Here is a 22573-nt window from a genome sequence, read left to right as displayed (position 1 = left end):
AGACACTTATGGTCATGTTTTTGTTTGACAAAATGAATGTTTTTGTTTGACAAAATGAATGTTAACCTTGTTTTATCTATCCCTGTTCCTCTAAATTTCACATGCAGATTCTAACTGCAATTAATAGCACATTAAGTAAGATAGGGATTTTGGTTTTGTTTTTTTTTTTTCCCAAAGCCTGTATTTTTCTCCTTAACAATTATTGGGATTGTATATTGAATTATGCCCAAAAAAGCATCATTCATCCTTTTGCATCTGCATTAGCTGTGAAATAGGAGTCTGTAATGGGACACAATCCCTATTCCAAGCAGAGATATTGCAGCCTGGATGTGACAAGAACCACTCTGAGAGATTTACTGTTGCTTATATTAAGAAGTGGATAAATGTAATTAATGCACGTGGGATGAGTTAGAATTTCATTAATAACATTTGTAGAGAGATACCCAGAAACTGAGAGTTTGGTTTGAGCACCCATTTGCTCCCAGAACAGGGTAGTCCAGGGCTGTGTCCTCCCTCCCCGTGAAGGCACTGTGCAAATTCTGACCTAAAATCCCTCTGATCTGACTGATTGACCGGCTGCAGACTTAAAAAAAGGCTCATCTCAGTTTTCCCTGGAGATTTGTTGAGGTTTTTTCCTCATCTCCCTTTGCCTCCCTCATCCCTTCCAGTTTGTTTCAGATCTGTGCAGTGATTTGCTGTCGCAGTGCTTTCAGCAGGTAGATGTCAGCAGGTTGTGGCCAGCTTTGCTTCCTGTCTTTAGGGACACTGGAAAAAAACCAAGGAAAACCCTTAAGGTTAAGAGCCAGAGCTAGCATGGAAAATCTGCTGGGGCTTTAGGTGTTCTTATTCTGTTTGTGGTGCTGGCTGATCCCACTCGTGTGGGTCCAACACCTTTGAATCGGGTCTGGCGGGCAGAAGAATTATCAGGGAAAAAAGGGGAAAGGGAGAAGGGAAAAAAGGGAGAAAGGAAAGGGAGGCAGCTGGTGCTGTCCCTGCCCCACTGCAGGCACGGATGCCAGCTCCTCTGCTCCGTGCCAAGTGTTTCCCTTCCCTGCAGGAACCTTGTTGACCACCCCCCAACACACCGCCATCGGAGCACATCCAGTGTCCGTGCCAACGTACAGGGCTCAAGGAACCCCCACCTACAGCTACGTACCTCCACACTGGTAAACCACTGGCCAATCCATGTGAGTGCTGCCTCCAAACCCCATCCAGCCCCACCTTGGGCACTTCCAGGGGCTTCTCTGGGCTCACAGGGAGGAATTCTTTCCCGGTATCCCATCCAACCCTGCCCTGTGGCAGTTTGAAACCATTCTCACTGCATCCCCTGAGAGAGTCCCTCCCCATCTTTGTGTCCCTGGAATATTTCCTTTCCCCTGCTGGGAGATCAGGCTGTTCATTAGCACCGGGGTTGCGTGCACTGCCTGTGTGTTCCTGTCATGCCTGGGATCCCAGAAATCCCAGCTGCTCGTTCCTGCAGCCCTTGGCCCATCATGCCCAATTACCAGCACAGGCAGCTGATGGGAACACGATGCTGCCCGTGGAGAGCCCATCCAGCCCCGGGGTTATCTGAAATCTCTCTGTGCCACACAAATTACGCCGGGCTAATCCTGCCCCTCCCAAATTGGTGTGCAATTAGCAGGGAGCAGCTCATCTGCATATTTGTAATCCTCTGCGTTGGATAGCATGGGTGAGCTGCTGCTTTCCCTGCTCCCTGCCTAATTGCCCACAGGGATGGTTAAATTCCATATGGATCAGCTCCACGTGGTGCAGGGGTGCAGAGGAGAGGAAAACATCCTTCTAACTCCCTGTTCTTAATGTATTTGCTGTCTTCCAGATCCGGAGTCAAACATTGTATGCAACTACACAAGTCTTACATCGGTGCTGCGGCCGCTGGGCTGCAGCGCCTCGTCTGTTTGCAAGAACAAAAGAAAAAAAAAAAAGTGCAAGGGTCACTTTATGCATTCTTTAGTGGTTTTTGTAAAAGCTGCTTTTTCTAATCTTCTGCCTCTTTTTTTTCCCCCCTTCCTCCCCCTCCCACATGAATTGTGTAACACACATACTGACACTGAGCAATAGTCGAGTTCTCTCTTCGGTCCTATCATTTGAAAGCTCAGAATCTTCACTTTTCCAGCATTGCCCAGCTGAGTGGTGCAAAGATCCCCCCACTTCTTGTTCGTTTGGGTTCTTTCTGTTCTTTTTCTGTTGTCGTTGTTGTTGACAAGAGCCTAGATTTTTTTTGGCTAGTAAGAGTGGTTGATGTTCAGGGTACTATGTGAAAAGCACAGCGCTGGTAGGCAGGCTTATTCCGATTTGGTTTGGGTATTTTTAGTTGAAGAATATAAATTATTCAATCTTTCATAACATATTACAAGAAAATTGGTGTCTTCCAGATAGCTGTCGTGATAGATTATAAATGCATTATCTGCAGTGGAATTCTGAACTCATCCCTTCTTTTTGTAGGAGTAAGAGAATATAAATATAATTAGCGACGTAACACACTTGTCTTAGGAAGCACGAGGACTGGTCACCAGCGGGTCTTTGGTCTGCTTTTTCCAACTGGGCACACGGATCATGGGTGATGGGAAGGGAGCAGCAGGAAGATGCATGCCCTGGGAGCATCTGGAACCCCTTGGGAGAACGGGATGCTCCCCTCAGCCACGTCCTGGGGCAGTGTGGGGGAGAAGGAGGCTCCTTCCTTGCGTGGCTGCTGTTTGCAGGCACAGATGTGCTGGGCAGCTGCTGAGGCAAGCAAGGAGATGTCCAAAGGTTGGGCTGGAGAGCTTCTCCACGTCCAAGGATTGATCTGGAGAGCTTCTCCAGGTCCAAGGGTTGATCTGGGGAGCTTCTCTCAATTTAGGGTTTGGTCTGAAGAGCTCCTCCAGGTTCAGGGTTTGGTGTGAGGAGCTCCTCCAGGTTCAAGGTTTGGTCTGAGGAGCTCCTCCAGGTTCAAGGTTTGGTCTGAGGAGCTCATCCAGGTTTAGGGTTTGGTCTGAGGAACTTCTCTCAGTTTAGGGTTTGGTCAAGAGCTTCTCCAGCTTTAGGGTTTGGTCTGAGGAGCTCATCCAGGTTTAGGGTTTGGTCTGAGGAGCTTCTCCAGAGTATGGTGGTGTGGGAAAAGAGGGCGTCTGGTTGATGGAGATGAGTCTTCAAGGCAGGGCGAGGGCAGGATGGGTGGCTTCAGCTTGCAGCCATGGTGTTGGCAGGGTAAAACCAAACTGCACTGCCTCCATGGCAGTTGAGGTGTCCCCCTCCCATTCTTTGGGTTGCAGCTCCAAGACTTCCAGGAGGAATGTTCATCCAAGCACAAATACCAGCACCAGAGAGAAAGGCCGGGGAGGGGGAGGATGTCTGGCTGCTCTGCTTGGAGGGGTGGCAGAGGAGGAAGCAATAGCAATAAACACGTCGCCTCCTTCACGGGAAGGCACCTGAGAAGAGGTGACAGCAGGGAAGGTGATCCACAGTTGGCATGGAGCAGGATGGGGGACACCAGGCACACAGGGGCTGTGGGCATCAGGGTCATTTGGGGGGGCTTGGCTTACCTGGGACGTGGGGACAGGGAGCTGGTGACATCCCCCCTTGGGGTGTCCAAGTAGAGCAATAAGTTATCTTGAGGGCAGCAGAGGCAGTTTGGATTTGCAGACAATGCTTGCGGCCAGTTTGTTTTTAAATCCTTGTCACTAAACCCAGCATAGAAACAAGGTTTTTGGGACTTTTTTGGGTTGTTTTTTTTTTTTTTTTAAAGACAAAGGCTTGGTTGGGTTTTGTTTTTTGCCTCAAGTGTGCCAAAAGTGTTCCATGCTCTCGGTGGAGTCTCCCAGCTTGGCTCCTGCTCCTGGAGCTCCTTCCCTTGGGCATGGGGCAGGTGGGGAGTAACAGGCCTAGGGATCCCAGGAGGACTTTCCCTCCCACTGGCTGGTCCCAGGAGTTTGTCAGGTTGGGTGTTGGCACTTCTGTTTGGGCGCGATTTGGTTGATTCTGCTGGGTTTGAAGGAAATCTAGAGCAAAGCTCTGGTTGATCTCCTCAGCCTCGAGAGGAACAAAGTGGGGGAAGACTGTGTGGTGGGGTGGGGAAGGGGCACCCTTGGGCTGCACTTTGGGGTGGTATTGAGGGAAAGGAGAAGGAAAAAAGAGCAAAGGAGCCAATCATCAGTAGGTTCCCTATTTGGCTTGATTAGTAAAGAGCAACAGGACCTTGGGAAATAACACCAACACATCATCCTTGCACTGTTTGTAGCACATTGCAGTTAAACCTGGGCCAAAAAATCCCCAGATCCTAAGAATTGAAGAGTTCTGAGATCCCTTTTTCCCCTCTCATGTTTGTGTTACACACCAGGAGCTGTCTGTCAGCATTGAGCCAGGTCTCCCAACACAATGGCAGTCTGGTTTGTGGGGTCCCAGTGAGCTTTGGGATCCCAGCCTGGGCTCTGCAAACAACCTGGACCAGCAGACACCATCCCACCACTGTCCCAGACACCACTTTAGGAACCACTCCTAAAATTCTGACCTGGGTGTGGAAAGGAGATGTTGGGCTTTCTCCTGCAAGGAAAAGAAACATTAAAGGTGGGGAGAAAGCCCTAGGAGTGGAGCGTGGTGGATCACCCAGTGTTCCCACTGACACAGGGCAGTTGGGTTTTGATTCCTTTGCTTGGATCAATAGCAGATCCAGAGCTCCTCATCCCGTTATTCCCAGGCAGAAATACTCATTAACCAAAGCGTGGAGTGGTGAAATATTTGCCACCTGTTGGGCCAGAGGCTTTAGTGAGGACATTTGGTAACCAGCCTTGAGCCACTGTGAGGAACCAGGGCCACCACACAGTGCCAGGCTTGGGTGGCTCCTTCCCAAGGTGGGGAGATGCTCCCTGCCCTTCCCTTGGTCCCAAGGCCTTCCTTGGTCAAGTCTTGGCTTAACTGAGGGTCCTGGGCAGGTCACAATGGAGGACACTGATGGGGCCACCAGCTTCTCAGATATGTCATTCCAGCAAAGCTTTGCTGATGTTGGTTAAGGAAAAGGGATTTCCACAGTGAAGGATCACACCGGGCATCAGTGGGAAAGAGCAGGAGGGGTTAAACCATCCTCAGCAGCCACTGAAGTGTCTGAGATTAAAATTCCAGCTAAAGAGGAAGGAAAAATAACTCTAAACCATTAACCCATCCCAGACCTTACCTTTACTTCAAAACACAATCTGCAATGCAAGATTTGGGGGGGGAAATAGGATTTTAGTGGTGGTGGTGACCCCCAAAGCCCAGGAGCCCCTTGAAGCCTGAGGCCATCGTGCCTCCAAGTGGCTGAACCCTCCAGGCAAGGATTTGCTACTGCATTTTATGAATAATAAATCACTCAGTTCAGCATGGTTTCAGTTTTGGGATGTAATTCCCAGGAAATGTTATTTAAGGGGTTTGTTTTAATGAGGGATGTTCAGAGCATCAGGTTTTCCTCCAGCCCCCAGCATCCCACTGAATCTGGTCCTTCCCAGAGAGACCCCCTGACTCTTTGCCATCCCCTCTGGGAATGTGGGGATGATGTGGTTCCCAGCTAGAGGGCATCAAATGGGATCCTGGCTTTTCAGCAGGGTGGAAAACAACATTTGAGGCTTTATTTTTGGTAAAATCCAACCAGCCAACAATAGCAATAAGAGCTGCTGGATACCCATAAATCCAGGTATTTTTGATTTGGGCTTTTTTTTGTTTTTAATTGCCAATATTTTCAGGCCCTCCAGCTGTGGTGACCCTCTGCCCGTCTTCCCTTCACTTTGCTCCCAAGCCAGGATCAGCCTCCAAATATTTTCTCTGCTATGTGTTAGCATTCCCTTTGGGGAAAAAAAAAAAAGAAAATAAAGCCTGTGAGGGAGCTTGGGAGGGAGGAAATCCTTGGAAAAGGCATTCCTGTGGCATGTTGCACCATGGCACTTGGAGATTCTCTGGCAATCAGGTGAAAGAACTTGTGGGAATGTTTGCAGGGCAGGAAAAGCAGAATTTGTGGTTTGACAGGAGCGATTCCCATTTGGAAACGCTCGACTGTGCTGCTTGTAGGGAATAATCTTGATGCAACATGGCCACCTGCAGCCTTCCTGCATCCTCCTGCAAGAGATGGAATTTTACAGGGGGAAGAGGGGTTCAGGGTCAGGGGAGGGAGTTGTAGGGAAGCATTGCAAGGTGCAGGATCACACCCAAACCCTCCCATTCCCACAACATGGCCTCGACCCACACCGGGTTCCCACCCCTCTTTCTATGTAATTAATTTTAAATTGATTTCAACCACCAGACCAGCTCATTTTTAAGTATTATTTGACCTCTTAAATAAAAATAAATACCAAAAAAGAAATTATTCCTTGAAAGAACAGCAACAAAAAACAATTTAAACCCAAGAGTAACCACGTCTTCCAAGTCTACATCTCACAGGTGTGTAGGGAACATGGCCTTGGACTGATGCCCTGGAGAGCCCCACAGCCTCAGTTTGTCCATCTGAAGTGTAAATTTGGGGTTGTTTTCCCGTTTGTTTTCTGTTCTGGTTTTGGTTCTGAAGATCAGGTCGTGATCTCCCTGACAGATTTCAGCCAAGAGTTTGTAACTGTACGATATTTACTGTAAGATGTAGAACATTCGATAACTATTAAAATGTTTCCAAAAAAAATTAAATAAATAAATAAAAGAGCCCGAGAGGGTTTGGTGGTTGGTTTTTTGGCACGGTGGTGTCGTGGGGAGGTGAATGGGACCAGCCATAAACCCTTTTTTGGGTTGATGGTTGAGGCTGATGGTCTCCAGCCCAACATTGGGTGGGTTATCCCTGTGATCCCAACACAGCCAAGCCAGCGTGATCCCACAGAAGCAATTCCTATGGAAAGTGAAATGTGTCATCTGCATGGTGAGCATCACCACTGTGTGCTCCTGAACTGGGACTTTGGAGAGAGGATGGATGGATGCAGGAGACCAGCAATCCATGCCCCAGCTGGGCTTTGGGAAGGGAGGAATCACTCTGTGATCCAGTGATTCATGATCCTGCGATGCTGAGCACTGGCACCAGGTGATGGAGGGAAATCAGGAGTTCATGATGGTCCTGGAGAGCTCAACACACCCAGAAGGTGACCACGAAATGGCATCCAGTGCCCTCTGTGCTTCCAGTGGAGCTGTGTGGTGGCATCATGGTTCCCAGAGATGATGATTCCTGTGGCCACCACCCCTGGCATCGCAGCTCCTGGAGTCACCTTCTATGAGGCCACCACGCTGTGGCCACCACCAGGCCTCAGGGACAGAGAACCCTTCTCAGCAGCCGAGCGAGACGCTGGATTTGCTGTGCTGCCCTTGGACACGTCGGTGGCAGGAGCAGGAGCTGAGCTGCCACCTCCAGCACTTGGCAGCTCTGGGCAGGACTGGCTTTCACACAGCACCCGTGTCCTCCACCCCTCCACGGGGTCTTTGTGGCTGTCACCTACAGTAGGAGTCCTAGTAAAATATCTGTATTGTATTTGAATATCTGTATAATATCTGTATATAGGCCTTGCCCTGATGAGCCCCGGTTGTTCTAGATGGGCTGCAGCTGTGGCCAGTGAAGGTAACTGGGATAAAAGGGGGTGGGCTTGGCCAGGCAGGGACAGTCTGGAAGGAGCCCTGGCTGAGAAGCAGCAACAGGCAGGGGAAGGAGTCTGTGCTGTGAAGAGCTGCCCCCAAGAAATATCACCGAGAAGGTACTGGACTATAGAAATATGAAATACAACAGCCACCGACCCCCGAGGCAGCCCCCAGGCCAGGTGCCTGCTGTGGAGGACAAGGGATGGACCACAGGTGAGCCTGGATTGGCCCCTCTGCACCACCCCGGTCACCCATCCATGGCTGTCACTACCCAACCCGAACCTCCCCTGGCACTGTTTGATGGGGCTGTTTCCCCTTGTCCTGTCTGTGTTCCCTGGGAGCAGAGCACAAGTTCCCCCTGAGCCTCCTCTCCTCCAGGCTGAGCCCTTTCCCAGCTCCCTCAGCCTCTCCTGGAGCTCCATTCCCCGCCCTGGCCACGCTCCAGCCCCTGCATGTCCATGTCGGGAGGCATTCAGGGCTGGATGGTCACAGCAGCAGCAGCAGCGCTGCTGGAGGAGGGACACGGGGACGTGAGCGAGGGCACGTGAGCCCCCGCAGCTGCCCATGAGTCAGGGAGCAGCCCCCGGCCGTGCCGTGCCAGCCCGTGCCAGGCCCTGCCAGCACCCTGCAGCCAGGGACGCCCTCCCGCCTGCCTCGCTGTCCCCACACTGTGTCCCCACACTGTTAATGCTGCATTTCCCAGCCTTCAGAGCCCCTTTGTCCCCTCACCTGCTGGGGCCCTTGGTGCTGTTCCACGTGGGCTCACATCCCGCTGCCAGCGGGGAGGGCACCACGGAGGGGCTCCCCCCCGGCCTCGCTCCTCAGCTCCGGGATCCGGGACACCCGGAACCTGTCGGGGAGCACCACATCAGCCTGTCCCCCTGCAGAGGGGACACACCAGGGGCTGTCCCTGCCTACCTGCCGATGGAGAGGATGGTCACCTCGCTGGGATGAGCTCCGGGTTTGGGGGCTTTGGTGGCACCGAGCGGTGGCAGCACCTCGGGCCACTTCTGGTCACAGCGGGCACACGGGGCCGGGCCCTGCACTGTGTGCAGGTGCTGCTGGTGGTGGCAGGCGGGGGGAAACTGAGGCAGGAGGTGCAGCCTGGGGAGGGGGAATGCCATCAGCATGGGGGTGGCCCCACCATGGGGGGTGCTCAGGGCAGACTCTTACTTATTGAGGGGGGCACAGCTCGGTGGCATCAGCTGCTGCCTCTGGTGCTCCTTCAGCAGCTCCTCCAGCGCCGCTGCATTTTCTGCGTGTGACACCAAGGAGCTGGGGGTCACGGGGCTCTGGCCCAGGTCACCCCCTCCTCCCCCTTCCCGGGACCCCCTGACCTTTCTTCTCAGTGATCAGCCGCACCAGCACCCCGATGGTGTCCTCGTTGGCATCCTCCAGCTGGTAGATGGAGCTGGCACCTGGAAGCAGAAGTTAGGGAATACTCGGTGATGGGGGATGAGGCACCCCAAGGACACGCAGGATGCCCTGGGACAAGGACAAGAAACCACAGGAGTGGTTTGAGCAGGATGAGATGGGTGTGGGATCACCAGGGCTCACCGGTGCCGCCGGGCTGGGGCTCCTTGCTGGCGGTGCAGTGATAACCCTTCTTCTTCAGCAGGTTGCACACCAGGATTCCCAGCAACCCCATGGCACAGAAGACCGGCACGATGGTCAGCACGGCCGCCTGCGCTGCTGCCGCCTCCTCCTCCTCCTCACCCAGCAGGGTCACGCGTGTCCCGTTGGTGCCCGGTGTCCTGCCCGGCATTTCGGGGCTGCGGGCTCGCCGCCGGCCTGCGGGGAAACAGGGATCAGCCTCACACAGGGGCTTTGCTGGGATTAAACCCCATTTCCACCGGGAAGCAGAATCCGCCTGTGTTGGGAGCAGAGGTGTCCTCAGCTGCCAGGACATCCCAAGGGGGACACACATCCTCGGGTGACATCCCCGGCTGCAGCACCCACCTGGGCAGCCCGGGGTGCTGCGGGGAGCGGCGGCGCAGGGCAGGCACCGGCCCCGGGGCTCCCTCTCCCCTCCGGGGCTGTGGAACCTGCGGGGCGGGACGGGACGGTCAGGGCACGGCCCGGAGCCCGGGCTGGGCTCGGTGTCCGGGCTGGGCTCACCCCGGCAGGCAGGCTCCGCAGCGGCTGTCGCTCGCCGCCGTCCCCGCTGCCAGCAGCACCCTGTTCCCGGCGCGGCACTGCGTGTGAGCGGCGCAGGACGCGTCTCCCAGAGAGAAGGTGCCGGGGGGACAGGCTCGGCACGACCCCGATGGATCCTGCGGTGGGGGAGAGACAGGGGGTGAGCCGTGCATCCCACAGCCACAGCCGGGCTCGGTTCAACCCCGCCGGGCTCGGCTCACCCCGCTGGGCTCCGCTCCGGGCGGGCATCCCGCAGTACCCGGCTCCGGGGCACTGCAGCTCCCGGTTCCCCGGGCAGGTCCGCTCAGCACCTGCGGGGGATCAGAGCGCTCAGAGCAGCCCCTGATGTGGCTCCAGTGGCACGGTGACACATGAGGGGTGAGGGGTGAGGATATGAACTCACAGGATGCACCAGGACAGATGCAAACCCATCCCCATGTCCTGTGTGGTGATGGGGTGGCGGTGGAGCACCAGAGAAACAGAGGGATGGGATGAGATGCGACAGACGAGGCCAGACTCACCCCCAGGACGGCGACAAGCCACCAGTGCATCCCACTCCTCTTCATCACCTGCTCCTCTTCATCACCTTGGAGAGACCTGCCCAAGGAGGAGCAACAGAGTCATCATCCAGGGAAAGCCCCACTGGAGAAGTAATTTGGGGGCCCCTTTTCTCCCTTTCATCCCTAAATACCCCTACTGCTGATGTAGGGGTATTTAGGGATGCTGCCTAAATACCACTCCTGAACCATCCCCCAGAAAGTTATCTCAGAGATTTTATGGAATGGCCAGCATCACCCTTCGCTCGGAGATCCCAGCTCTGTCTCAAACTGGAGAGGGACCAACCTCACACCATTCACGCAAGGAGCAGATGATGCTAAACCAAGTTAAAGAAAGGTTTTTTTCCTGCTCCGGAGGAAATCCTTTTGCATCTGTCACAAGGAAATGAAGTCACTAAAAACAATTTTAAAATATTTAAATAACAACATGAACAAAGCAAGAGGTGTTTTCCAGAGCCTCATCCCCCCCTCTTCGAGCTCAGCAATTGGTTGCTAAAATTAAAATCTATGCTGACAGCACAGAGGAAGGAAGGAAAAGTAAATAATAACCCAAACCCGGATCCAGCCTCCGCATGGAAATCCTGCCGCCCGCATGGAAATCCTGCTGCCTGCATGGAAATTCCCCCCAGGTCGTCACGGTCCTGTGAGAGCCCTGGCGGAGCCTCATTACAGCCTGGGCCTGACGAGTTTCTCCTAATTAGTGGCCAGCACCACGCTGAGATGCAGCTAATCCCACATGAGGGGGGTCCTGGGGGTGAGCTGGGTGTTTATAGGATGTGGGTTGGCACACCCAGAATGAGCAGGACCCAAAAATGAGCATCCTCTGTGCTCCAGTTTCCTCCCAGACTGAGATGTCTGGGGAAGAAATGGCCTCAGGAGGGGACAGGAAGGTCCCACGGTGGCTGAGGGACCACGAGCATTCCAGATCAGCATAACTGGATCTAACCACCACCAGGCTGATTTGAGGCCAAGCTTAATCCAGGGATTAAGGGCATCCCTCAGATGAACAAAACGCTGCCATAGGGACGCAGGAGCTGCAGGGAGCAGAGGGTGCCAGCTCCTGCTTGGCACTGGAGCTTTGCCAAGGGCTCAGCACCCGCTTTTTGGGGCCATCCCAAGTGGGGATGGGGTATGCAGGCACAAATCCCCAGCTGCCCTGACGCACTCCTCAAACCGACAGAATATAACCCCACAGTGCCAGAGCCGGCTGTTTTTGGGGACACTCCAGGCCCCGAACCCCACCTGACCTCTGCACCAATGCCAACACAGCAGGAGAGGCCACTCGGTGTTGGAAACCTCCCCAGATCCCTCCGGATCACATGAGCCGTGCATTCCCAGCTCCCCGTAATAGAATCTGTAACCCAAAGCTGCCCGCCGGGATTCCAGCCAGGGCTTCCCCTCCCCGAGGGGGAACAGGGTTTCAGCCGAGGCTCCTGCAACAAACGGAGGGAAAAAGGAGCAACTGTTCGGGAAAACTTCGGGGAGCAGCTGCTGGAGACTGCCCGGGACAAGGAGGGATTGGCCGGCAGATGGAGCGAAACTCGGCATATCGCACTCCCGGGGGAGCGGTGGCAACGACCGGGACGCCACGAAATTCCAGAATTAAAGTCAAAGCATCCCCAGGGAGCGCTGGGGCGGCGCTCGGCCCCGGCAGCGGCACGTCCCGGCTCCGCAGCATCCCGCAGCATCCCGGCCCCTTGGCTCCGAGCCCTGGCATTTTCCAGCTCCGGCAAAAAATAAAAAACGGGGGAAAAAAGAAGAGAGAGACCCGACACGGCTGCTACCTTTTTTCCCAGCTGAGTATTCCTTAACCTACTTTTCCTCCTCCCCACTCCTTATTTTAACCTACTTTGGCGCTGCAGCAGCCGCAGCCTCCGGACCCGCGGGGCTCCCCCACTCCCGGCGGGGCTCCCCAAATGCCTTAGGGATAAAACGAGACAAAAACACCGCGCAAAGCGGGACTCGAGCACCCCAAAAGGCACCGCACCCCCGTCCTGGCACAGCCCAAAGGTGCGGGAACCCCAACCCCAGAGCCCGCATGGGGGATTGGCCTTTAAAGGGGAATACCCCGAGCTTTCCCCCGGGCAGAGGGGGGTCCCTGTCCCGGGGGTGTCCCCGGGGGTGTCCCCTACCTGTCCCCGCCGCGGAGCCCCCGGGCTCCCCCCGGGCGGCCCCGTCGCTCCCGCCTCCTCCGTATGAATGAACCCGCGGGCGCGCGGCTGGCTAGCCCCGCCCCGCTCCGTGACGTCACGCAGAGAGGCCACGCCCCTCTGCCCTCGCAGCAGCGCCACCTCCCGGCCGCGGCGGGGACTGCAGGAATTCCGGATCGCGGCCGTGGACTGCGGGATTTGGGATGGGCTTTGTCCCACCCGCGGGGAAAACGGGAAGGACCGGAGCGCGGTGAGTGTTACCGGCCCAGCAGGAACTTAAATTAACAAGAAAAAGGGTTGGTTTTGTTTTCTTCTCCATGTGGGCTCGCATGGGGCGTCCCTGAGGGCTGCGACCCGCTTTCCTACCTGTCCTACAGCGCACCTTGTCCTGTTCCCTAGGGGACACTGTGGGGACACCTGGTTTCCGTCAGGCCCCCTTCTGTTCCTCTCGGTTTTCCCCAGGACGACCTGGTGTCCCCTGTTGGGCTGTTTGTCCACCCGGGGAATGCCACGGCACAAGGGATGGATATCCTGATATCCCACTCAGGGTTTTCCAGGACAGAATAACTGCACCCTGGTGGTGGAAACGGTGGAAACTCCCACCGGAGTCTTCATCACCAGTGACACCGGTGGGAGGTGGGAGCCGCGCCCCTCCTCACCCCGTCCCTGCCACCCCGTCCCGAGGTGAAGGACGAGACCACGCTGGGATCGTTCTGCCACGGGTGACCTTTAATAACAAAGAGCCCCCAAGTGACCGAAATCCCGCCCCCACCCCTTTCCCAAAATATCCTCATGGTCCCAAATATAGCCCACGCCCACTCACCCCGCTGACGGACAGACGGACGGCTCCATGTGGGATGGCAGCATTGCTGTCACTCACCCAGCTGTGTGGGACTGGGGACACCCTGATTCATCCCTGCCACCACGCTTGTCACGTCTCCCATGGGGACAACAGCGTGTCCCAATCGGGGAGCACGGATCTCGCCTGGATCCTGGGGTGAAAGCAGGAAAATCGGGGAGGGAAAGGGCACAGGGGGCAGGGCTGGTCCAGCACAGTCTCGTTTTTAGGGTGCCCCACATTGTAAGGGCGGGGGGCCAGCCCTGGTGGCTGGAGATGATTGTTCTCATCCAGAGACGCTTCACGCGGCAGCAGCGCCTTCCAGGCAGCACAATCCCACTGGGAATCACAGAGAAGGAGGGGGGGACACCCAAATTTCCTTCCCTCCTCCCCTCCATCAGCTCCCCCCTCCAGCGGGGTCGGGCTCTCCCTCGGGGCGATGCTCACTCCGGGAAGGTTTAACCCCTCAGGGGCTGGCAGCGCGGTGATGAGGCCCCTGAGCCCTCCCCAACCCCCAAATAAATAAGGATGTTTATATATATATAATATATATATATATTTAAAACAAACGAACAAACGAACAGAGCTGTCTGGGTGCTGGCGATGGAGCGAGCGGGTTAGCGGGAGGCCCGGGCCGGGGGGGACACCGCGGGCAGACTGGGATCGGGATCGGGATTGGGATCGGGATTGTCCCTGGGCTGGTCCCGCGGCGTGGCCGGGGGTCCCGGGGGCCGGGGGGGCGGCGCCCCCCGCCCCGTGAAGCAGGCACACACAAAACCGGAGAGCAAGGCAGGATCCTGGCTGTCGGGCATCCTCCGGCCGCTCCCCAGGGATGCTCGGTACCCTCCTCATCCTCCTCCGCAGCGCCTTCCCGAGCGAACCCCCGCCCCCTCCCCATCCTCTGGAGCCCCCCAAGCGCTGCGGGTCCCCCCCGAGTGCCGGGGGCGGCGGGGGCAGCGGGGCTCATCCCCCAGCCCCGAGCACACAGAGAGCAGCCGGGTCGGAGATGAGAGGTGCTGGGGCGGGGGGCGCTGGGGAGGGGGCCGGGACCCCCCTCTGCACACAGGGGGGGCCGGCGCCCCCCGATCCTGGCCCGGGCAGGTCACGCTCTCCAGAGCAGCAGGTGGTTGGTGCTGTCGTCCCTGCCCACGGTCTCGCTGCTGCTGGTCAGCCGGAAATCCTCGTAGCCATCACCGCCGCTGATCACCAACATCTTGGGCTTGGACAGCGCCAGGGCGGGGGCGCGGGGACGGGACGGGTCTCGCTTCTCCGCCTCGCTCGGCTTCTCGGCCCCTGCACAGCGCAGAGCCCCCCAAACGCTGCTGTCACCTGTGTGCCCACAGCTTCTGTGTGCCCACAGCTGCCCTGGTCCCCACCAGGACTCCTCAGCATCAGCCCTCCACCGCCTTCCCAGGCACCACATCCCGGCCCCAAAAACCTCCTCTCATCCCAACAGCCCCTCCCAGCCCAAACTGGCCCCTGTAACCCAAATCAGCTCCGCCATCAAAACTGCCAGCTCCCATCCCATCTCCTCCTCCTCCCCATCCCAGCCCTGCTTCAGAGCTGGGGATTTGGGTCTCCCTGGGAAATTTGGGGTTGCCCATGCTGGCAGAGGGCAGTTGAGCACCCAGTTTCCCTCACCCTCCACTGCTAGTTTTTCAGGCAGGAATGGAACAGGGACTCCGGTATTTCATTCCCAGCCCCACAAAGGCCGTGCCCTGCTCCCGGGCAGTGCCAGCACTGGGACACAGCAGCCACGCCACGTACCGGTGTCCCTGGGCAGAGGGAAGAGCACGTCCAAGCCGTCGGGCAGCTCGATGGCCGTCAGGAAGCGCACGTGGCCCGTGTGGCCCTGGGACAGCCCCACCAGCGTGGGCGCCGCCTTGGGGGGCACGGCCAGCGTGAGCACCACGCCGGCGCTGGTCCCGATCCACAGCAGCTCCTTGCAGGCCAGCAGGGCCGTGATCCGCAGGCAGGCGGCCTTGTGCTGCCGGATGATGGCATCCGAGCCTGCCGGGCATGTCCCTGTCAGTGCCTGCTCCCGCCCCACGGGGCTGGGAACCCCCCTCCCACAGGGATCCACTCTGTGTGGCACAGGGGACGTGGGGAAGGGAGCTCACATCCCCCTGGTTGGTGGCATCACAGTGGGGTGACAGGACAAGGGGGAATGGCTTCCCACTGCCAGAGGATGTCAGGAAGGAATTGCTCCCTGTGAGGGTGGGCAGGCCCTGGCACAGGGTGCCCAGAGCAGCTGTGGCTGCCCTGGATCCCTGGCAGTGCCCAAGGCCAGGCTGGACAGGGCTTGAAGCAGCCTGGGATAGTGGAAGGTGTCTGCCATGGCAGGGGGTTGGAATTAGATGATCTTTAAAGTCCCTTCCAACCGAAACCATTCAGGAATTCCCCAATTCTGTGACTGTTGGATTACCGCCCTGCTTCAACATGAAATTATCCATTCCCCCAGAATGGGAATCCCTATTCCCACATGGGATTACCCAGCTGCCCAACACGAGCACAAGGCCTTGCATCTCCTTCCCCAAAGGCAGCATCCTCACTCTGCCAGCACTGGGTCCCTCAGGGCATTTCCCAGGGGCGCTGGCACCCTCTGGAGCCATGTCCCGTCCCGGGTGTCACTGACCTGCGAGCATCTTGTGCACCGGGGGGGTGATGTCTGCCTCTGCCAGCTGCTCGTAGGTGGTGGCGTGGTACAGCCTGACCTGGGCGCTGCCCTGCAGGGCCACCCACACGCCGCTGCCCGCGCTCACCATGCAGGTGACGCTGCGCCCGCCGTCCTGCCCCACCTGCAGCGTGTGCTGAGGGGACAGACGCCACCAGTGATGCCACCAGTGATGCCACCAGCACCCATCACACCTCCCATTGCCGCTCCCCATACCTCCTGTGCCAGTGTGGTGGTGTTGAGGACGATGACTCGGTTTTGGCAGCCGCACCACAGCTTCCCTGCCACCGCCACCATCTTGGTGATGGGGCTGCCCGGTGAGCCCAGCGACAGGGACTTGGAGTTTTGGGGGTCCCAGAAGCGACCTGAGAGGGTGGGGAGAGTTAAAGTGTTCCCAAAACCAAATCCAGCTCAACGTACAATGGGGTGTGGTGGCTGAAGACAACTTTCTCCAGGTCACCCCTCAGAGGGGACATAAACTGGTGCCACCATGGGGTTCCAGTGGCAGAAGAATGCCCACCTTCACCTGCCTCTGAAGTGGTGTCTCCAGCATCCCTCCAGGGATGCCACCCCGAGCATCCCTCCCCAGGGGCTGCCCAAGCCACCCTCCCACAGCCACCAATTTGGAGCATTTTTGACATCCCAAATCCAACCTCACCTGCTTCCCGCTGGTATACAACGAGCTCCCCGTTGGCCAGTGACACAAAAACCTGGTTATCCAGGTACCTGTGGGCACAAACCACCTTTGACATCCAGCTGCAGAAGCCCAAAATCCCCAGAGCTGAAAATCCCCCTCCTTCCCCACTCACAGGATGCACATGACGGCAGCAGCGTGCTGCATCTTCATGCTGTTCTTCCTGTTCCGGATGTTGTCCGAGGACTGGTACACGTGGATGCTGCAGGAGGAGAGCCAAGCTTGAGGCTCCCCCAGGGCCTGGCGTGAATTCCAGGCAGGAATTCCCACCCCGGGGACCTACCAGCCATCCTCGGTGCCCAGCCACATGGAGCTCTGGTGGGCCTCGGGGTCGAGGCTGAGCAGGTCCTCGAGGCTGCCGCGGGTGAAGGAGCCGCGGCTGGAGCGGCGCAGGGCGCGCCCGTCCGTGGGGCTCTCGCCGCGCCGGCTCTGCCCGAAGGTGCCAGGGATGGGCATGAAGCCAGGCTCCTGCTCCTCCTCCGAGCTCGTCGTCTCCACCGCTGCCTCCTTGCAGCTGGGAATCTCCTCATCTGCGGAGGAGGAAGAGGAGGAGGATGGAATGGGTCAGACCACGACCTCCAAAGTCATGGGGAAGAGACCATCATGGGTGATGTCAAGCCCAGGGATGCTGAGCCCCAAAACCCACGAGGCTTCACCCAAAGTCCCCCCCATCTCAGAACCACGCTGTTGGGCCGATGCCTCTCAACATCTCTTTTCCCAGGCCCAAAAGCCTCCACCTGCAGATTCCCCCAAGGAATACAAGGCAGAGAGGACAAAACAATGCAGCTGCCCATAATTTTGGGGCTAAAAAGCGCATTTCTCCCTAAGCAGGGGCAGGGGAGGACTCACTGCCGAAGCTGGAGGAGATGGTGGAGTGGCTGGCTTGGCTCTGCAGCGTCCCGGAGGGGCTGGGCGAGGACTCATCGTCCGTGTCATCGCTGTCAAAGGGCACCAGCTCCCTGTTGCCGCCCTCCACGGGCTCCGAGAGCTCCAGCGAGGAGCCCGAGATGGAGATGTGCAGGCAGGGCTGCGGCCCCGCGTCCTCGGGCTGCGGCGCCGGGCCCAGCTCCGCCGAGGGGCTGCCCAGCTGCTCCGCCCGCTCCCTGCTGCCACCGGGGAGGGAGAGAGGGACAAAAGGGAGAGGAACAGCTCCAGCATCGCCCTGACATCGCCCTGAGCCCGCAGCACCTCGGGGCCGGCATGCCGTACCTGTAGGCGCGCTTGAGGCCGGGCACGGAGGCGATGCAGAGGATCCTGGCGGAGCAGACGGCGATGCAGGCCTCCACCGTGGGCTCCTTGCGGATGCTCAGCAGGCAAACCTGCCCCACGTAGCCGTCGCTGTTGCAAACCCAAACCTCGTGCGAGCTCTCCGGGCTGCCGTGGCTGGGAGAGGCGCAGGAGAACTGCGGGGGAGCACAAGGTTGGGTGATTCAGGGGGGATGCAGGAGCTGCCTGGCAGCATTGGAATGGGGGGGACCTGTGGGGTGCCTGAGCCCAGACTTTGAGTACCTGCATCCCACTCCGCGTCTTCATGATGGGGATGGCTTTGAGGAACTCTGGGTCCAGGCAGTTTTTGCTGGAGGCTGGGAAGATCAGATTGGGGGATCAAAAGGGGTCTGTAAAAGTGGGGTGGGGGGGATGCCAAGCCCAGCACCACGTCCAGCTGCCCCCTCCCTGCTGTTACCCAGCTTTTTCTTGGCGTCCTCGAAGGCTTGCTCGAAGCCAAGCCGGGCGTCGGGGTTGGGGAACTCGAAGATGAAGGACTCGGTGCCGTCAGCCTTGGTGGTGCTGAGCTCCACCTTGTTGGGGGGGAAGGCCATGCTGAAGGACAGGGACTGCTTCTCCGACAGCTCCCGGTGGATGGCGGCCATCAGGTCCTTGATCACGTCATCCAGGCCCTTGGGACGGGGACAATGCTTCAGCTCTCAGGGACAGGCCACCACAAGGCACAGGCTTGATAACCCCCGGTCCATCCCCTGGCATCCTTCAGAGGCTGCCCCAGCCTCTTCTGTGGCTTCAGGGTGCTTATGGCCACCAGCCTTGCCACAAGCTGTCCCCTCTGGCTGAGGACATGCTGTGTGTTCCACTGGGACATATCCAACCAGGGGACAGCCATCCCCATACCTGGTGGGGGAAGCTGAGGGTCTCTGACAGCTTGCTGACTTGCCCCAGTGTGTTGAGGTCTTCATCCAGGCGGCTGATGCTCTTCTGGATGCTCTCCCTGTTGGTGGCCTGCGAGGCACCTGTGTGGGGACACACGCACGGCATTAACCCCTTCCTCCCTGGCACTGCCAGCCAGGGGCAGCCATGGGTTTTGGGGTGAGATGGGACACCCCAGCAGGCGGTGACAGACCTTTGACAATGTCCACATCCTCCAGGGGCAGCTTCCAGAGCAGCTTGTACTTGCTGGCGGTGTCGATCACGCTGGCTGCCGTGTACCTGGGAGGTTGTGGGGGATGGCCGAGCTGCACCCACAGCCACAGCCCCCAAAGCCAGGCCAGCTGGCAGGGACACCCAGGGGGTGTCCCCAAGCCTGGGGGTACTCACAGGCTCATGGAGCTGCGGCGGAGCGAGCCCGACTTGCGCTTCAGCGTGGTGCACACCAGCAGGTCCGAGAAGAGGAAGAAGGAGCGGTCCTTCTTCCCACCCACCGCCTTCTGTGGAGCAGTGGGAGACACCGGGGGGTTAGTGATCATCTGTGCTGGGAGACGGCCCTGCCTCAGTTTCCCCATGTGCTGCCTTGCCATCTGTCTGCTCCATCCATCCATCCATTCATCCATCCATCCATAGCCTCCCATGGGCACACAGGCACCCCATGACCTGCACTCACAGCCTCCCACTGCCCACCCAGAGGGTCCCATTTCCCCTCAGATCCCACTCTTACCACTTCCACCACCATCTCCTGGCGCAGGAACCTGCGGAGCGGAGCCTGGAGCTGTGGGGACAAGGACAGCCACGGTTGGGAAGGCACTGTGGGGAGCTTTGTGGCCTTCTTGCATCCCCCAGCTCAGAAATGGAACCCCAGTCCCTTCCCAAACCCCCAGGGGCCCACAAAGACCAAATGATGATGGGGAAAGCTGCACCTGGAGGAGCAAACAAGTGACCCAGCCCGGGGTGACCCAAGACAGCAGAAATGAGGACATTTGGTGGAGAAGGAAAGCGTGACCGCATTCAAGCCCCCCCCCCCAAACATACATCCTCCATCCCTTCGATGTGGGACTCGATCTCCTGCACGATGCGGGCGTTCCTCTCCACCTCCTCGGCGCTCTTCATGCCCTTGTTGATCCTCTCTGCCACCTGCTTGATGTTGCGCTGGGCGTCGATGAGGAACGGGTGGTCGGGGTGGTCCTCGGGCGTGTGCTTCAGCAGGTCCTGCCAGGGGGGGACACGGCCAGGCTGTCACCTCTGGCAGCACCAGGGTCACTGCCCCAGCCCCTCACATGCTGCTCTGAGTGCTGGGGGTGGAAGCAGCCCCAAGGAGGGGTGGACATGTCCAGCAGAAAGGCTGAGGGTAAGGGGACAGCAGGGGGAGTGTCCTCAGAGTGACCATCTCCAGAGCACACCTGGGGACACCAACTTTGTGAGAGAGGGTGGGAAAAGGGGTCAGGAGAGATCTGAGAGCCCTGAAAGCTGCGTGGAGGAGAGGAGGAGCCGTGGCCTCCCCGCTGCTGGTGTGACACTGCCACCCCCCCGGTGTCACCCACCTTCACCAGCAGCTCGTATCGCGGGATCCTCTGCACAGGCTTGATCATCAGGTCTGACAGGGCCTGCTTCTCCTTGTTCTCCCGCATGCTTTGCTGCAAAACAGCCAGGAGGGACAGGGATGGGCCCCCCGGTGGGACACAGCAGGGACACAGCCTCCCACTGAGCCAGGATCACCCATTTTGGTGTGGAGTCCAAACCTCCACACCACCCACACTGATTCCAGTTCACCCCTCTTTGCAACAAAACCAAGGTGTGTGGGGAGGAAATTCCAAGTCTGGCAATAAATTTGCTCCCATTCTGCCTGGCTCTAGATGGTGGCCAGGATTTCTGGAGGCAGGAACCAGACCCACCTCCAGGAACTTCATGAAAGCCGGCCGGGCTTCCTTGGCAATCCTGACGGCGTCCTTGGCGTTGAGGAAGTTATCGATGTAGGCAGAGTAGATGTTCACCAGCACATCCTTGGAGAACTGGGTGGGGGGAAAACAGGGATCCAGCATCATGGATCATGGGAGAAGCTGCCCCAAGGGTTAACTGTGGCTCTGGGCTGGCGCAGGGAGGGCTCACCCGCCGTCCGCCCACCTCGATTTTTCAGCCCTGACGTTTGTGCTCCCGAGGCAGAAACGCGGAGCTGCAGAGCCAGCCGGGAGCAGCAGCTCCCACCCTTATGCTAAGCAGACAGCAGGCCTGGAGATCGTCTCCTGCTCTGCATCCCAGGCCTGCCTGGCCCATCCTTTCATCCCTGCCCTGCCTCCTGCTCCCAAACCTCTGCTCTGGGGCCGTGCCCAGCAGCGGGCACGCCCGCATTCCCGGGGGAATCGCCCCGCCAGGACCCACCGACTGCACCAGGAGGTCGCCCACTTTCTGCTTCTCGTGCCAGTTCTGCACGCAGTCGTGGATCTGCTCCAGGAACTGCTCGTGGTGCTCCAGCAGCTCGGGGATCTGGTCGAAGATCTCGTCCACCAGCGAGGGGTCGCAGAGCAGGGAGTTCTCCGGCTGCTTCAGCGGCTTCATGTACCCCTGTGGGCAGGCACAGGCACTGGCACCCATGGGGGTTCCCTGTCCCTCCCCAGCCAGTCTGGGTCCCTCAGCCCATGTAAACACGGGCATGGATGGCACCCTGCAGCAGGGGCTTCCTCCAGGGACCCATCGGCAGGACCAGAGTGGTTTTGTAGCCCAGCCCTCCTCAGTGAATCCCCAGAGCTGTGTGGGGAGAGGGACAGCTCTGCACCAGGAACCTGCATGGCACAGGATCCTCTGTCCCAGGGCCTCCAGAGCCATCTTTGCTGCCATGAGCCTTCACCACCTCCATCTGCCTGACCTAGCTTGGAAATCACAGCAACACCAGGATCCAAATGCCAGAGTGTTCCTGCTGGGATTTAGGGTGTTTGGCACCAGGAGGGGCTGGACCAGCAGGATGCACCCACTGGGTCACGCCCTGGACAACCACCACACAATGGCCAAGGAGCAATACTCAGGGCCAGCAGGTCCCCAGCAGGGCTGGTGGGTGGCTCTGCTATGAAACCCCTCTCCTCCATCCATGGAGGATGTGGACATTGTCCATGGATGGGGCAGAGCTGCAGAGCACCCCTGGAATGGGAGACATGGATTTGCAGGGGATGCAGCAGGATGTGGAAGGTGTCTCAAGCCTTGCCACCCACTCAGTCTGACCAGTTCAGGGTGCTGGTGGCTGTCAGGATGTGTGGAGGACCATGGAGCTGAGCAGTGAGGACAGGACCCATCTCCAGTGGCTTCAGAGCTCTCCAACCAAGCTGGTCAAGGAGGAGTCATTCCCCAGGGATCACTTTCCTCAAGCTGATGCCAGATATCTCGTGGAAAGATTTGGTCCAAGTTAGAAGGACCAAATCCATCCTGAGGCTCCTAACTCCCTTCACCTGTCCTGCTGAGTCCAGCACCTGCAGCAGGAGCTGGGATGGACAGTGCCAGGCATTCCCACATTGGGCAGAGGAGCATGGAGACAGCCCTTGCTGCAGCCCCAGAGCCCTCTGGCCCCTCTAAGCCAATGGATTGCCGGCAGGGATGGGTCCCCCTCCCTGCATGCACAATCAGTGCCCCCTGGGAGGCATCCTTGGGGACTTAATGGAACAGCCCAGGCAGGGTGGGATGGAGTGCCCCATGCCCCTGGGGACTGTCACAGATCCCACAGGCCCTGCTCAGGGTGGGATGGAGTGCCCCATGCCCTTTGGGACTGTCACAGATCCCACAGGCCCTGCTGCAGTGTGGGATGGAGTG

The 22573-nt window shown here is 58.2% G+C and overlaps 3 protein-coding genes across 14 annotated transcripts in view; 1 reads left to right on the top strand and 2 right to left on the bottom strand.

The window, feature by feature from the left end:
- Positions 1-6660, top strand: part of FAM168A (family with sequence similarity 168 member A) — a 120635-nt gene extending 113975 nt beyond the window's left edge. For all 6 annotated transcript variants that reach the window (XM_064728602.1, XM_064728628.1, XM_064728610.1 and 3 more), the window contains 2 exons: positions 1058-1187; positions 1838-6660. In XM_064728602.1, the coding sequence (XP_064584672.1) occupies positions 1058-1170 (113 nt within the window). In that variant the 3' untranslated portion in view covers positions 1171-1187; positions 1838-6660. The remainder of the gene's footprint in view (positions 1-1057; positions 1188-1837) is intronic.
- On the bottom strand, positions 333-12580 carry RELT (RELT TNF receptor). 4 transcript variants are annotated; one of them, XM_064728583.1, is made up of 11 exons: positions 12395-12580; positions 10227-10302; positions 9927-10016; positions 9688-9842; positions 9529-9614; positions 9127-9360; positions 8907-8987; positions 8743-8824; positions 8488-8673; positions 8299-8419; positions 3723-7429 (listed from the first exon to the last, which is right to left on the bottom strand). In XM_064728583.1, the coding sequence occupies exons 2-10, from the start codon at positions 10269-10271 to the stop codon at positions 8332-8334; spliced, it is 1047 nt and encodes a 348-aa protein (XP_064584653.1). In that variant the 5' UTR covers positions 10272-10302; positions 12395-12580; the 3' UTR covers positions 3723-7429; positions 8299-8331. The 4 variants fall into 4 exon arrangements, with proteins under 4 accessions (XP_064584643.1, XP_064584633.1, XP_064584661.1 ...); XM_064728573.1 differs by lacking the exons at positions 3723-7429; positions 8299-8419; positions 12395-12580 and adding an exon at positions 333-765 and having other exon boundaries at positions 10227-10396; XM_064728563.1 differs by lacking the exons at positions 3723-7429; positions 8299-8419; positions 12395-12580 and adding an exon at positions 333-765 and having other exon boundaries at positions 9927-10399.
- A 1201-nt stretch (positions 12581-13781) lies between these two features.
- ARHGEF17 (Rho guanine nucleotide exchange factor 17) overlaps positions 13782-22573 on the bottom strand; it is a 29492-nt gene continuing 20700 nt past the window's right edge. The window contains exons 3-21 of one of the 4 annotated variants that reach the window (XM_064728528.1): positions 21158-21340; positions 20674-20790; positions 20323-20415; positions 19814-19990; positions 19503-19553; positions 19166-19275; positions 18972-19057; positions 18743-18861; positions 18303-18516; positions 18128-18201; positions 17828-18021; positions 17468-17724; positions 16902-17148; positions 16734-16820; positions 16583-16650; positions 16141-16289; positions 15886-16060; positions 15018-15260; positions 13782-14579 (exon numbers count right to left, since the gene is read on the bottom strand). In XM_064728528.1, the coding sequence (XP_064584598.1) occupies positions 14353-14579; positions 15018-15260; positions 15886-16060; positions 16141-16289; positions 16583-16650; positions 16734-16820; positions 16902-17148; positions 17468-17724; positions 17828-18021; positions 18128-18201; positions 18303-18516; positions 18743-18861; positions 18972-19057; positions 19166-19275; positions 19503-19553; positions 19814-19990; positions 20323-20415; positions 20674-20790; positions 21158-21340 (2871 nt within the window). In that variant the 3' untranslated portion in view covers positions 13782-14352. The remainder of the gene's footprint in view (positions 14580-15017; positions 15261-15885; positions 16061-16140; positions 16290-16582; positions 16651-16733; positions 16821-16901; positions 17149-17467; positions 17725-17827; positions 18022-18127; positions 18202-18302; positions 18517-18742; positions 18862-18971; positions 19058-19165; positions 19276-19502; positions 19554-19813; positions 19991-20322; positions 20416-20673; positions 20791-21157; positions 21341-22573) is intronic. The other 3 variants (XM_064728543.1, XM_064728535.1, XM_064728551.1) reach the window with 3 other exon arrangements.

The sequence above is a fragment of the Zonotrichia leucophrys genome, chromosome 1 (genome assembly GCF_028769735.1).
Source record: "Zonotrichia leucophrys gambelii isolate GWCS_2022_RI chromosome 1, RI_Zleu_2.0, whole genome shotgun sequence".
In the NCBI taxonomy this organism is placed as follows: Eukaryota; Metazoa; Chordata; class Aves; order Passeriformes; family Passerellidae; genus Zonotrichia; species Zonotrichia leucophrys.
The sequence above is the reverse complement of the archived record's forward strand: the minus strand, read 5'-3'. Positions and strand labels throughout refer to the sequence as shown.